Below are 15,307 nucleotides of genomic sequence, written 5' to 3'. Positions count from 1 at the left end.
GCTGATTTTACAACGTCTTCAGGAGGAGTTGGACACTTGGCAAAAGATACTGTGTATTCACACTCACATGGGGAAAATCACAGTGAAACCACCACAAAGGGTGCAGTAGTCTCTTCCTTGTAAGAGGAAGCTTACCTTCAAGGAGCAGTTTCCATTGGAGTCTCCTCCACCTCCCAAGCTGAAGAAGTATGAAGATAGTGGTATCAGTCCACTGCCCTCTTAACCTGCTGTGCATCCTCCTCCTCATCCTTCTGCATGTGCTCCCCCTCCTCATCCACAATGACGTGGGCCTCTTCCGCTTTATTCAACCTGTTGCAAGGCGGGCCCTTTCTACACCCAGTTCCCCAGGAGACAATCACCATGAACACTTCTCTCACAGGTTGGGGGCACATATGCAGGGAATGATAGTTCATGGCCTGCAGAGACCCATTCAACAGACCTTTCACATCAACTATTTGGAATTACTGGCAGTCAAACTGGCTCTGAAAGCTTTCTTCTGCTATGTACATCACAAAACAGCCTTGGTCAAAACAGACAACATGACTGGCATGTATTACCTTTGGAAACAAGGGGCATGCACTCTCCTCTTTCCTCTGCGTTGTGCAGAGCCTTTGGCATTGGACGATCCACCACAGAGTACATCTACTTGCTGAGTACCTTCCGAGAGTGAACAATTATTTTAAAGACCTGATTAGCAGGATGCAGCAACAAGTCCACGATTGAGAACTCCATCCCAAATCCTGCTCTCATACTTCCAGCATAGGGGGTTTCCAGATGTAAATCTGTTTGCAACCAACATAAACACCAAATGCCCAAGCTTTACCTCGCAAGTTTCTGTGTTCACAGTCCATGGGCAATGCACTGTGGATAAACTGGTCAGGGATATTTGCCCATGCTTTTTCACCTCTCCCACTTCTTCCATACATGGTCCAGAGGTCACGGCAGACCACCCTCACCCTCGACCTGGTGTTTCCTACTTGTGCCAGGCATCCGTGGTTTACAACGCTTCTGGAATTGTCTGTAGTCCCTCACAAGAAGCTTCTCAAACGGCTGGATCTTCTCATTCATCACCAGGGCACAGTCAGGCACCCAAACCCCAGACAACTCAACCTAGCTATCTGGCTCCTGAGGTCCTAGAGTTTGGATATTTCCGTTTGCCAGCTGAAGGTATGTCTATCCTCAGAGAGACTCATCACCCCACTACTCAAGCCTGCTATGCTGCAAAGTGGAAGAGGTTTGTCCACTACTGCCGACTCAAACACTTGATCCCCACCCTTGCAGCGCATCATCTGCCACCTATTACATTTACAACCCTCAAGCCTGGCTTACACTTCAATTTGCTTGTATTTGGATGGAGTGGCAGCATACTTACAGAACAGGAAACACTCTTCATTATTCAGAGTCCCATCATGAAAGTCTTTGTGGAAGGTTAAAAAGCTTAAGCCCCCAACACCCCGCCAGATTATTCACTGTCCCATCCTGGAACCTTAATGTAGTCCTCACTAGGCTCATGGGACCCCCTTTTGAGCCCCTTCTTACTTGCGCTCTACAATTTGTGTCTTGGAAAGTAGCGTTTCAGTCACAGTCACTTCCCTCAGGCATGTGAGCGAGATCCAAGCTCTCACGCTGGAAGAGTCCATTCTCAAGGTTGGCGCTAACAGTGAAGCCCTTAGAATTAACCCAAAGTTTCTGCCTAAGGTGGTCTCTCCTTTTCACTTCAACCAAACAATCGAACTCCTGGTGTTCTTCCTACACCAAGATTTAGTAGCACAGAGAGCCCTCCACACACTAGACGTAAAGTGGCCCATCATCTACAAAACTGATAAGACAAAAGCATTTTGTAAAACTTAGCATTTCCCCTATACTAAACCACACAAAGGCCCTGCCATTTCCAAAGCAGGGATAGCTCGCAGGCTAGTCAATTGCATTCAAACCTGCTATGCCAAGGCCAAAGGACAGCTCCCTGCTCCACCCAGGCCACATCCTGCACATAAGAAGGCAACTTCCTTTACCTTTCTGGGTAATATCCCAATAGCTGACATCAGTAAGGCAGATATTTGGTCCACACCACATAGTTCACCAAACACTAGTGTGTGGATATCCTAGCACGCCAACAAGCTCAAGTAGGCCAGGCTGTACTGTCTGCAACATCCTCTGACTAGCCACATCTTACAGGAGTACTGCTTTACATTCTAGACAGAGCATGTGTATCTACAGCCACTCATGCCATGAACAGAAAATCTTACTTACCTTGTAAGCATCTGCTCGTGGCATGCAGTGCAGTAGATTGACATGCACCCACCGTCCTCCCTGGAAGCCTTTGGTTGTTGCAGAAGCCTTTTGCTTTTACTTTCCTTCTTTCCTACATTTACTTGCATGGTAGTCTTCCTGTCCTTTCCGTGCTGCATTGCCTTCCTCACCCATGATACACTAAAACAATCCAACAACGGAGCCCATGCACATTACCAGTCATAGAAGAATCACTATACTTCATGATTCGAAAGACTTCTTTGACGAAAAACAAGTTGTACAGATCCTAGCCCAACACTAGGTGGCACGAGTATGAAGAACATGTGAATCTACAGCACTACATGCCACAAACAGATGTTTGCAGGGTAAATAACATTTTCCTTCTCTCTCACACACTCCTCTTTTTTTGACCTACAATTTACATAACATACCCCTTTGAGTTTCATAGTTGAGCTCCTGAGTGCTGCTCTATGCTGAAACTAACCTCTCTTGTAGCTATAGCGGCATCGTAAGAGTTGAAATGCTACAGTTGAATCACAAAGTTCCATTTGTAGCATTTACTAAGAAGTCACATAAAAGCTGCTGTGCTTCAGAAGAGTATCGTTATATGAAATACTGATTCAGGAATTGCTCTTAGAGATGGCATCCGTGTGTCAGCTTATTGTATATTCCCTTTGTTAGATTTGTCAGCCTTAGAGCAATATTTCCCCAAATGTTTGCCTTAGGACTCTGGGCACTTTACCACTGCTAACCAGTGCAAAGGCGGTTGTGCTCACACTCTAAAACAGGGTAAAATTGGCTTACACCGGATTGATATATTTAATCTTCTTATTTTTCTCTAGTAAAGTAGTATACCATATATCCAGGGCTGGAAAAATAAATGTTTCTAGTGGGACGGCAGCACGTATTGTGCCACCCACTTAAGTAGCCCCTTAAACATGTCTCAGTCCTACCATTGCAGCTTGGGTGCATTTTTAAGCTTCGAGTTCGACTTAGCAAAATGAACCAGTTGCTAAATCTAAGACTCCTCTTTTAATACACGTGTCACCCCTAGGGTAGGTCATGGACAGACCATAGGGCAGGTTGCATTGTATTTCAAATGTTGGACTTGTACTTTTAAGTTTTTACATGTCCTGGTAGTGAAAAACTCACACATTAGTTTGTGACTTCTGTGAGGCCTACCTCCCTCATATTATAACATTGGGTTACCTTATTACTTGTGATAATGCTTGTTTGGAGCACTTAGAAATATCATGTTAGGTAAAGTCAGCTTGTAAGGCTGAGTTCTGAAAATGCTGCTTTTAGAAAGTCGGCATTTTATTGTCCTACTCATTTGGTGCCAGCAGCCGGTTTCCTGGGTCACATGACTAGGTGTACCTGGTAGCTGGCCTTTGTGTCTTCCTCCCAGATAGTCATACAATAAAGGGAGTGGGTGTTAACAGGATGGGAGAAGCAGAGCTGGGTGCAGCCCCTCTTGCATTTCAAATATACTGTCTCAGCTCACACACAAAGATCTTAACACTAGCCTTTTGTGACGCCAAACATCCTGGGAACAGGGAAGAGAGGCAGAAAATTCTAGCTACTTCTGGGGTGGGGGAGGAGGGATAGGGAATCCAGATTTTTCTTCCACTTCAAAGATGGCACCAGGTATAAAATTAAGTCCCTCCGAGCCCCTCTTCAGTATACGCTGTTTTAGCCCGCTGGCCCGGCGGAAAACTCCTAATAGGGCGGTCAGCACACCTCCAGCTCTGGCAGTATTCTACCTGCAGCGTCTTCGGCGGTCTTGAAAAAAGACCACCAAAGCCGTAATGAGGGCCTGAGTGTTGATATGTCCACGAGTACTTGGTTTGGCACTGTGGATAGTAACAAAAGGGTATTTTTTCCATCATGGTGGATGCATTCTGAAGGCCAAACCCAGATGGAACAGGCTCGAGATGGGTGAAGATAAATCTGAAACGCAAATCCAATGGAAGCCCCCTGACGGAGATTAAAGATATCGCAATGGGAATCAATTGCCTCTAGTTAACAGGAAAAGAAGACTCGAGAAGCCCAATAACGACGCCATGCGGCTTCATCTCAGAGCCCTGGCGATGCATGTCTGACCCTGACGTCAGAAGAAAACAAACTAACAATAGAGCCGATGCCCATTACCAGTCATAGGAGGAGTCACAACCTTGTGACTCAAAAGACTCATTGGAAAAACTAGTTGTACTTGTCCACACCCAACACAAGATGGCCAGAGAATGCGGAACATGTGTATCTAATGTTACACATGCATGAACATAATTTTCCTAACAGCAATTAATGTTAATAAAATAGCATGTGATTTCCTCATGGGATATGTAGCACTATAAGAAAAGTTCTAGAATCAAATAGGATGTCTACAGACTTGATTCTGAAAAAGGTGAGAATACCTTTTCTATCTGATTAACATACATTATTTGGCAAAGCAAGACAGGGGCGCCTTATCTTGGAACAAAGAAATGTAAGGAAATACCTTTGTTTGGCGGATACTTGGGCTTCTTTCCTCCTCCGACTAACGCCAAATAGTTACACCGAAACAACATTTCAACATGGCCAACACCTCCTTCAAGGAATTCTGAGTGGGGAAATACAAATATGATTGTTATTAGCAAGTGAACAACACATCTTGCTTTAAACTGTAAAAATGTTTGATAAGCCACAAATTTTTAACACTTGCTTCATTATTGAGTCCTTTTTCACAAAAGTGATGATAGGGGATTTACAATTTGTGAGCAGCTGCTGAAAAGCTAAATGGTGCTTGAGAAAGGGAAGCACTTATGTGCTTACTAGACGTTGTGTGTTAAATTGGCCACAAAACTGAATGCAAATGATACAGTACCTACATCCTCAACCAGTTAAAAAATGGCATAAAGAGCCATACTTTTTTGGAACCAGTTTTATTGTTGCATTTTACTCGATATCAAATTGCAATGGAGTGAGTGCTATTTCTGCTGATCACATAACAGCTGCAGGGGTAAAATCAGGTGCAGGAATCATTTGCACCTGTTTTAGTGTTGCATCTGATTCTACTGAAAGCCCTTGATGTGTTTATGTCTTAGTCCAAATACTTTACATCATGTTACTTATTCATTTAAAGTTATGTCTCAGTGGTTTGTCTGCAGATAAATATTTACTGCACACAAGGACAAATGCTAGGATAAATCAGTAACCTGAGGTAACTCATGAATGGGCAAGTGTGTATCAGTGACTCAGTTAACGACGGGCTCTAAACACAAAATATATTTTTTACATTTTTTACAACATTTTTTAAAAGAGAAAATGTAACAAACTTCAGAAGTGCTCACACTCAGTAGCAAAGTTAGTCGGTAGTAACTCAAGAAGCTTCAGATCAATGGTGTTTCAACACATGATGGAATGTAAGGTCGATCTCCAGTGACATTCTGGCACACACTACACCTTCACCTCATGGTCAGGGTGGTGCTAACTAAAATGGTGATACTCCCCCGGCTCCTCTATTTATTCGTAGTGCTTCCGGTCTGGACACCCAAGGCATGATTTAGGTACATGAATACTATTATGAGAGAACTCATATGGGATGGAGGAAGGCACAATATTTCAGTCCCCCGTTCCCCAACAACCACATGGGGGGGCTGGCTATGCTAGCCTTAGAGGTTTACCATGTAGCAGCCCAACTGCAGTGCTAGCTCGGTGGCTGGAGGGTAAGAGGAGATGGGACCCCTATGGAATGCCTGGAATGAGGGGGGCTTGACGAACTTGCTGCTGGAGAGGAAAACCTGCACCCCCGCTCCTACAAAGATGCTTACGAACACACTAAGGTACTGGAGGGGGTAACCCGCAGAAATGGAGATAGGCTCTAATACACCACATCGCTCCTACTGGTGGGACTGCCTACAGCCAGGGGTGAATGGAAGGGAGGGGGCCTCCTCACAGCCCAAACAATGACAGAGTGGACGGAGGGATACTCACCATAGGGGACTGCTATTCGAATGGTGTACCATGGAGTTTTGCAGATTTGACAGAGGCAGAGAACCTGCTGAGGTCCTAGTTTCTCACATATGGCTTCCTCAGGGGCTCTGTAGATGCTCAGTTGTACAATACACTGCAAACACTCCTTACATTTGAGGGTTGAAGGACGTTGGTGTCCATGCGTTTTATGACTGCCCTCTCCATGTTCTTGGTACCCATGGACAGGGCAAAAGTGTGATGGGAGGGTGACTTGCAGCAAGCGCTGATGGAGCTAGCCACAAGGAGTGGGACGGGGACCTGCAAAATACTCAGTGTCTCTAGAAACACTGGGTTCAAATATACCCAAATCAGCTACCTGCATGCCACCTACCTAACACCACATAGGTTAAATGTTATAATGGGCTCTGCTAACAAGGCAGTTCTCTGACTGATGCAGGTTACTTGCACATGGTATGGGAATGCCCAACTATTTCTGGTTAATGGCACTAACGGATACAAGACTTACAATGGGCGAAAAACAGTCTGCACCTCACAGCAAAGGAAATGTGTCTGCTGGTCCTCTATACTAGACCCCCAACCACCAAGGTAAACTCTAAATTTATTGATCTGGGTCTAGTGTTGGCTAAGCGGGTGATTGCTATGCACTGAGGTTCACCGGATGGCCTGCCACATAGCAGGTGGAAAGAGGAATTCATACGATGTGTGGTGGGTGCGGGAGCTGCACTGCAAATGAAAGAGCAAAAGGGCTTAAGGCAACACCCCACTGCAGCTGAGTGGAAGGCCCTTGTTGCAGACCCCATTGGGTGGGGGTCGAGGAGACCTCTGAACCACAGCCACCTGAACTGAATGCCTCGTAACCTAACAATGGGCAGCTACCCTAAGACTGAACCATGGTTGTAGAACGGATGGGTGGGACGGTGCTAGTGCAGAATGATGGGAAAAGATTTTGGTCAAATGGCGGGTGGGTTCGGCAGGCTGGAGTGATAACCCCTTGGGTTCTTGTTTCTTTTATTGTTATCATTACCAGACTTCTGCAACCACTATTGTGATGAATGTATGTACCTGACTATTATAATAAAGATGACTGGCAGGGTTGTTATAGCAACAGAAAAAATAATGGACGGAATGCTGAACATTGTCAAACATTCGCCCCCAGTCACAGATCTGGGTGAAATCCATTGTTGTTTTGCTCAATACACCACCCCAGTTTGAACCCAACCAAATCCAAATCGTCTTGGCTCTCCAGCCCAAATTGCCAGGCAAATCCTCACTGGACCGGAAATAAGCATCCTGGGACCAGTTTCGGGTTATCACCCCTCATCAGCCAGGCTAGTTTAAATCCAGTGGCATAGTGAGCCCGAGACCCACGTCTGGGCATACCGGGCGTATTTAGGGCGGCAAATGCAAAATCAACAAGGTGATGGATTGAATGCTTGAATTACTCTCTGCCACTACAAATTGCACTGGGCCACATCCCAATCCACTGATTTTTTTTTGCCCATCATGCTATCTCAGTTTGTACCCAGACATATACAAATCAGTCTTGACCCTGCTCCTCATAAAACAGTCCAGCCCGAACTGCCAGGCCAGGTCCTCCCTGATCCGGAATACCAGAAACCTAGGACCGGCTTCACCCCAGTTAGGACGTTTTAGCCAGTTACTGCTTGCTTCCAGTGGCAAAGTGAGCCCGGGAACCATGATTGAGCATACCAAGCGCACTTAAGGTGGCAAATGCAAAAACAATGAGGTGAAGGATGGAACGCTTGAATTAATCTCAGTCACTCAGGCCGCATCCCAATCCCTTATTTTTTTCAGGGAGGACCACGCTTGGGAGTTCGGGCTGCACAGATCCCATTGGAACAGGTCAAGACTGATTTACATATAGCTGAGTCCAAACTGAGGTGGCAGAGTGTGCAAAATAATGAAGGATTGGGGTGCGGCATGAGTAATTACCAATGGCTGAGATTAATTCAAGCATTCCATCCATCACTTCTTGTATATATTATTATGTCTCCCTAAGTGGGAGGGGTATGCCCAGTGGGTCCAATGCACCCTGTGTCATTGGAACCAAGTTATAACCGGCTGATGAGCCCATAACAAGGGTGAAACCAGTCCTGGGTTGCTTGTGTTCTGGGATGAGGAAGGACCTGGCTAGGCAAATCGGGCTGGACTGCTCAGTTGGAGCAGGGTAAAGACTGATTTGCATATAGCTAGGACAAAACTGGGGTGGCATGGTCTGCAAAATAATGATGGATTGTGATGCATCTCCGAGCAATTACCAGTGGCTGAGATTAATTCAAGCATTCCATCCATCACTTTTTGTATGCTTTATTATATCACTCTAAGTGGGATGGGTATGCCATTCTGTGCATGCTGTGTCACTGAAACCAAGCTATCCCCAGCTTATGAGACCATAATAAGGGCTAAACCGGTCCTGGGTTGCTTGTGTTCTTGTTCAGGGAGGACCTGGCTTGGCAGTTCAGGTTGGACTGCTCCCATTGAAGTAGGGTCAAGATTGATTTGCATATAGTTGTGTCCAAACTGAGGTGGTATGGTGTGCAAAATAAAGATGGAACAGGATACGACCCGAGTAATTACCTGTTGCTGAGATGGATTCAAGCATTCCACCCATCACTGTTTGTATACTTGAATTTTCAAGATACAGCAGGAACCTGTGGGTTCTAAAGTAAAGTAAGAGGAGAATCCAGTCAATGACACTGAAAGCTAGTGGGCTAAGGAAGGAGAATCTGAAATTATTTAGAATGAAAGGAACTGAAGACAGAGGGCAAAGACCCAATTTTGAGAATTAAGTTGCCATGTCCAATTCCCCCCCAAAAAAAGAGAACCGGTGCCCAAGAAGAATAAGCACAACACTGCCGACTTGTAATTCCTTGAACCACTAAGTACTACCATTAATTGGAGCAAACGGCTGCATATTTATTTAATGATTTTCTTCATTTAAAATTGTGTGGCCATACTGGAGCTTTGTTTTGTACATGTACATTTTCACTAAGTGTGTGCACCAAGCTTGCGGATTCACACACTATTACATCGTTTATCATATTTTCTCTTCTAAAATATGCTGTCATTTTTTTTGTGGCTACATTCAGCTGTATTCTGTTCTAACTGATTCACTGAACCTAATATCATTACATTTGATTTATTTTCATTCATTGTTGATATATTGATCATTTTCCTATTGACTATACAGAAACCGCTGTGTTGCTTGATGGTTCTTTAGATAAGGATATGTCAAAGGGTGTTTGACGTTTTTCAAAGCACTCTACAGGTTTACCGTTTCATGGTCAATAAAGAAACAAAGATACTACTAAGCAGACTAAACAGAATGTAAACAAAACAACTTGGGGTGTTCTGACCAAATGCTGCAAGGCCTGATGTTCACAGTGCTGGCCATGGGTCATTCACTCGAGACGTTGTGACTGAACAGAAACAGAATGGCAGCCTCTGGCTCAAGGCAGTGTAACACGAGTCTACGGCTTGTAAGAAGATGGAGAAGCCTTCACTGGCAGTTCACGATACAGGTTACATTACAGATAGCTACATCATACACTTTTAAGCATACATATGCATTTTAATACATCATTAAACAAACACTGACAAAGTTGGTAAGTCACACTTTTAAGACAAGTGCCAAGCTATTGCCTTTAAGTACAAATAATTAAAGTATACAGGTGGGAGAATGCATACCCAAGCAGTCCGGTAGAACTTTACAGTTGCTGGGCCCTTGGAAAATATAAAATTACATTTAAAAAAAACAGGAAGAGACGGGGAGAAGCAGGGGGCGTGGGCATGTGGGGCGAGAACATGGAACTGATCAACATGTCTGCAAGAAAGGGGAGGCACTACTCCAGCGCTGGGTAGATAGCAACGCTGGACAACTCTGTTAGCCAATGCCCAAAAGCAGCTGAACCTCGGTGGGCAATGGCTGAAAGCGGCCCACAAAAAACACGGGTCGGTAGATGCGTGTGTATGTTCTTCGATTTCAACAGCTCTCCACAGGCAGCTATGGCTGTCCGTGATGGAGACCTAAAAATCAAGTTTCCGTCGGACAGACGGAAATGGTATATGCATTTGACATTACTGAGAAATATGACCAATTAAAAGAACAGTGACCTTTCATACATTTTTCTGTGCATAAACTAACTTACATTTCATTAGCTCCAAACAAATAAACAAAAAGCAAGATGAATCCGTTCTGCGCATCACCAAGTGATCGGCCACAACGTAGATGTTCCCAAAAATGCGCATCTTACAGTAACAACATAAAAAATACTACTCAGTAGTGGTCAACCTTAAACGTTTGATGTTAGAACCTGCAGAACTTGATTATGTAGATTTCGTAACTGCCTACTTCTCTAATTTTTTCCTGCTTTAAAATAAAAGCTGATTTCTTTGCTTTTAAAAGCCAAATTCTGATTTTCGCCTCCACCATTCTTCCTGAATTTACATTGCATATCAGTGAAAGATGACAAATACTATATAGGTTCACAGAATGCTCAATCTTCGCTGGTCCTGGGTTATGTCTCATTAGCTCAGTCCCTAAGAAGCCACAGATCACATTAGTTTGTTTGGGACTGCCATCACTATGCCTACGATAAATAAAAAGCTGTTGAAATTATGCCCTTGAAAATCACCCTGAGTACACATTCTAGACATTTAGTGGAGGCCACTGAACATAAGAAAAATCTAATCTACATAAAAGTGTGATCTTTAAATACCTGCAGTCGACTGATGTCTAGACCCAAGACTCCCACATACACCACTATTATGAAAATGTAAATATTCACTTAAGGCATTTAATACATTTGACGTGACTTAATGCTGGAGAGCAACTGTTTTGAAAAATCAAATATATTTAACTCCCTAATGATTAAAGTTTACCAGATTTGCCAAACTAAAACAATATAAATCTTTCTCATCTTAAACTTTTTTGCAAGGTCTTGTTTTTGGGTGCCCTCGGTCGAACTTTCAGGGAGTGGCCATAGGTGCTCTCAAAGAAGAATTTATCACCTGTGATCTTGTTAATGCTGTCTGTTTGATAGTTTTGCACTTAGGGACAGAAAAGTCTCAGAGCTCTGTTGAAGATGAAGTGAGATTTATGCCATTCCCTTGAATCTAGCCCCGAATGGAGCAAGTGTTTCGTCTTTAGTTGATTATATCTTTGAAGTGGAAGTTCAGTTTCAGCTTGAAGTCTGACTGATGGGTGCCTTGGGCATGCAGCTCAAGCTGAATGAATGCCCCGGCTTTGTATTTCGACTCATTGATAATATATATATATTTTTTTTTTAAAGTTTCGGCACATGCCAAACAAATATTACACACTCAGGAGGCCTTTAAATACATAGCATTGTACAGCATCAACAGAAACTACATAGGATATTTTCCATATTCTTGAAATAAAATCTCTACAAATAAATTGTAATACAACCAAATACTGTTCACAGATTGTGCTGAGAACTGTCTTTTCTTCTTGTGCTTGGTTATGGTCAATGAATGTCGTGTTTTTTTTCGAGGCTCTAGATAGATTTTATTTTTAATTCTACTCAGTTCAGCATAGCAGGGTATATGTTATTCTAGTTATGTCTTAACTAAAAAATTGTTTTTAAGATCAAAGTGTAACTTCAATATCATAGACTTTACACTAATGGTAGAACCATGCACCGAATGGTAAAATAGAAAACATACTGCAAACTTTGGTGCCAATGCCACCCTCCTTCAGGTTAATATGAACCCCCACAATCACCACTCTCGAAGCAATGCCTAATGAAGAAACGTCGTCAGAGGAAAGAGAAAGAAGTCTCAAGGACAAAGTGTGGACGAGGAAAACAAGTGCAGTTCAGGTGGCTAAGGATACACCAGCAATGCATGCAGGGGCAGGTAAGGTCGTCCAGGTTCCCAGAAAAGAGAACGTCAGAGAATGCCCCATCCATACCCTCATCTATAGCGCTAGGTGCTTGGATTCCTCATCTTGCCCCGACAGGTGCAGGCATAGTAAAAGTAGTATACACAGGGAGACACTGAATCTAGGGGACTACATGTGTGTTTAACAAGAGAAGCATAATGTTTCTTCGTCACTTCCAGACTAGAACAAGCATTGGTAAAAGCACTTGGTCGCGTATTGGGGTCTATTGGCTTTATCAATGTTTCTGGCAATGCTGCACACAACATCCCTAATGCTGTGTAGCATGGCGTAAAAAAAGAGCATATAATGCAACTGGCCTTTTTGTAGGCGCACGCATGAAGCATGTGCGTGCCTACAAAATGATTTAAGTGTTTTTTTCTCCATTTCGTTTGTGGATGCGAGTTGGATCAGTAAATAAAAATAAAATAAAAGAAGGGCTGGGTGGGGAAGAAGGAACAGGGTGGGGAAGAAGGAACACGGCGGGGAGGGGAAGCAATATGGAGGGTAGTGGGGTGCTAGCAACACAGACAGCAGGGGAGGGTCGGGCAAGCAACACGGAGGGTAGAGGGGCAAGCAATATGGGGGGGAATCAACATGGAGGTGCGGGTGAGAGAAACACGGAGGGAGTGGGAGGGGGAAGATAGAGGGCGCAGGTATGATGGGGAACAAATGGATGCGAGTGCGCAACGTGGCACTGTGGGTGGCAGGGGGTGGAACAACACCAAAGATGTACTGTGGGGTATAAGCACAGCACAGGAAGCCAGGAGAGAAACACCTAAGCAAGGCAAGAGCAACAAGAACGTAATAAAGGGAAAAAGTACTAGGGAGACTGCTGGAAAACACATGCACTCTAGTTGAGTGCTGGAAGGACACAAGGCATGCATCTATGATGTAGAGAAGGGACAAACACACAAATCAAAGTTAACTCTGCTTGTGATAACAAATGTGAAGCTTGAAAGTGAAAGTGACAATGAAGTCAAATAATGATAAACAATGGGCATGCTCTAAGCCCACTGTAAAATAACGAAGTGTCTTGCAATTGACAACTCATGCGCTTTCACACGCGAGCCTGAAGCAGCAGTCGCTGATGCTGGGCAAAGCAGCCATAAGTCGGGTATTAAATTGTCTAGTTTCTGGGCAACCTGGCTAATGAACTGCAGAATGCAATTCAAATTATCTACCTTAGTCATGTCAACAAGTGTGAAAAACTGGTTCACTTTTTTAAATCCTCAGACAAACATTTCAGCAACAAAACCAATCTACGATGTTATTGTTTTCATTTGCGTCAAATTACGAGGTACCAAGAAAAGAAAAGTTAGTGTGGGGCTTTAAAAGGTAGAATAATAGTCCGTCGACCTTAGAAACAGGAAATCAAATGTATTATGGACCTGACAGAACTACTTTTCACTTTGGCAAATGTTTGTGTAGTGTGCTAAATTAGAGCATATTTAACAAATTCTTCTGGAAGCATTCCAGGTTGCACACACTATAGTCGATGATAGTACAATCGTTTCCTGTGCCGAAGGAACCTAGTCATTATTAATTATGGTCATCAGGACATGGCTTAGTGCTAATAATTCATTTAAACAGCTCTACTACATTATTTTTACTTCCTGTGTTTTATGCATGATAGACAACATGTTAACTAGAGGCTTAATTGTGGACTTTGAAACCAAAAGATCGAAGTTATAATCCCAACTTCGGAAAGTGACCAAACATATTATGATTCCGATAAAATTGTATATAAGAGTAATTAATTGTGAGGAGTAAATACATGTAACGTAAAAACAGAACTGTAGACTGTACGTGTCCACACCAACAACATAGTTTCGTGTATAGTAATCCTGGTAGAAAAAAATGTTCGCTGGCTAGCACTTAGCAGCTAGTTGGAACTAGATCTGCGTTATATGACACCTAAGAAAAATAAAATATACATAAATAAATGAATAAGGCTCCGAATCACAGTTTCGATAGGCCACTCCCACAAGTGCATCAAATGAAGACATTTTAAAGTTGTAAAGAATAACCCGGACTCAACTGAGTTGAGGACCCTGGTCAATAATTGAAAAGCTATCACTGTGAAGGAATGGCACGTGATTATGAACCTTAAAGGGAATTTCTGCCTTTTACCTGAAAACTCAGGTTCTGCAAGTTCATCTGTACCACATCGGGGTAACAGAGCATCCCCTTGTCTGCCTGCAAAGGGGAGACAGAGATAAAACTTGAGTGAGCTATGTCAGCACATCCTCCACCCCGACAGTCAAAGTAAAGTGAAAATGTATATTACTGCACAAAAACGCCATAACAAATCATTCAAATAATTGTGGACTGAACTCCTGGAAAGGTATAGAGAAACTTCAAAAACTTGAATGTGCAGGTGGGAAATTAAATTAAATGATATGCACTACAACCTGTGCAAGTTCCTTTCAGCAGTGACTGAAAGGAAGCATTAGCAGTTCCACCGTTAATTTGGGCATCAATAAAATTATGAAGACAACAATTGTTCAGAAAAGATACAACAAAGCCACTCCATTCCCAGTCAATAAAATAAGGGATGGCCCCCAGACCTCTTACAAAACTCTATTATCAATCAGATAAATCAAATTTTACATGTCTTTCATAAAGTCTTTCAAGATGGCGTTTTATTCATGTTAGTATTGGGGTAGAAGGTCGCATGAAAGATAGCAATTTTTCTCATGTGGGAAACTGAACTTTCTATTGAAATGCAATGGAGTATAAGACAACACAAAGGTTACTAGACAGGGGGACCTACTATCGCCTTTTTCTGTTTGCCCTAACAACAGAACCTCTTGCGCTTATCATATGGCACTCTCCAGAAATGCAAGGACTAAAATTTGGTGGAGAAGGGGAACGAAGGATCTCACTTTTTACCAATTATTTCTTACTCTACCTTATTTACCCAGTCATACTATTCCCCCTCTGCTGGCCTTTTTGGAGGTAATTGGAAAGGCTGCAGGATATAAAGTCAACACAAACAAATCTGAATTATTAATATTACAAATGGACAGAGGAACATGAGACTGCATTGAAGAGTGAACCGTTTTTTATTATCTGACAGCATTCAGTAAGAGAACTCAGAGTCCAAACATCAACAGCCTTGGACCTCTTTGAGGCCAACATATCACCCTACTTCTATATCAG

At 43.1% G+C, this 15,307-nt stretch overlaps 1 protein-coding gene across 4 annotated transcripts in view; it reads right to left on the bottom strand.

The window, feature by feature from the left end:
• The window catches only part of WDR45B (WD repeat domain 45B), a 217,890-nt gene that overhangs the window by 76,650 nt on the left and 125,933 nt on the right, over nt 1-15,307 (bottom strand). For 2 of the 4 annotated variants that reach the window (XM_069200359.1, XM_069200362.1), the window contains exons 3-4: nt 14,276-14,341; nt 4,748-4,849 (exon numbers count right to left, since the gene is read on the bottom strand). In XM_069200359.1, the coding sequence (XP_069056460.1) occupies nt 4,748-4,849; nt 14,276-14,341 (168 nt within the window). Of the gene's footprint in view, nt 1-4,747; nt 4,850-8,820; nt 8,899-14,275; nt 14,342-15,307 lie in introns of those variants that run through there. The other 2 variants (XM_069200361.1, XM_069200360.1) reach the window with 2 other exon arrangements.

This window comes from Pleurodeles waltl, chromosome 7, assembly GCF_031143425.1.
Source record: "Pleurodeles waltl isolate 20211129_DDA chromosome 7, aPleWal1.hap1.20221129, whole genome shotgun sequence".
NCBI lineage: Eukaryota > Metazoa > Chordata > Amphibia > Caudata > Salamandridae > Pleurodeles > Pleurodeles waltl.
The sequence above is the reverse complement of the archived record's forward strand: the minus strand, read 5'-3'. Positions and strand labels throughout refer to the sequence as shown.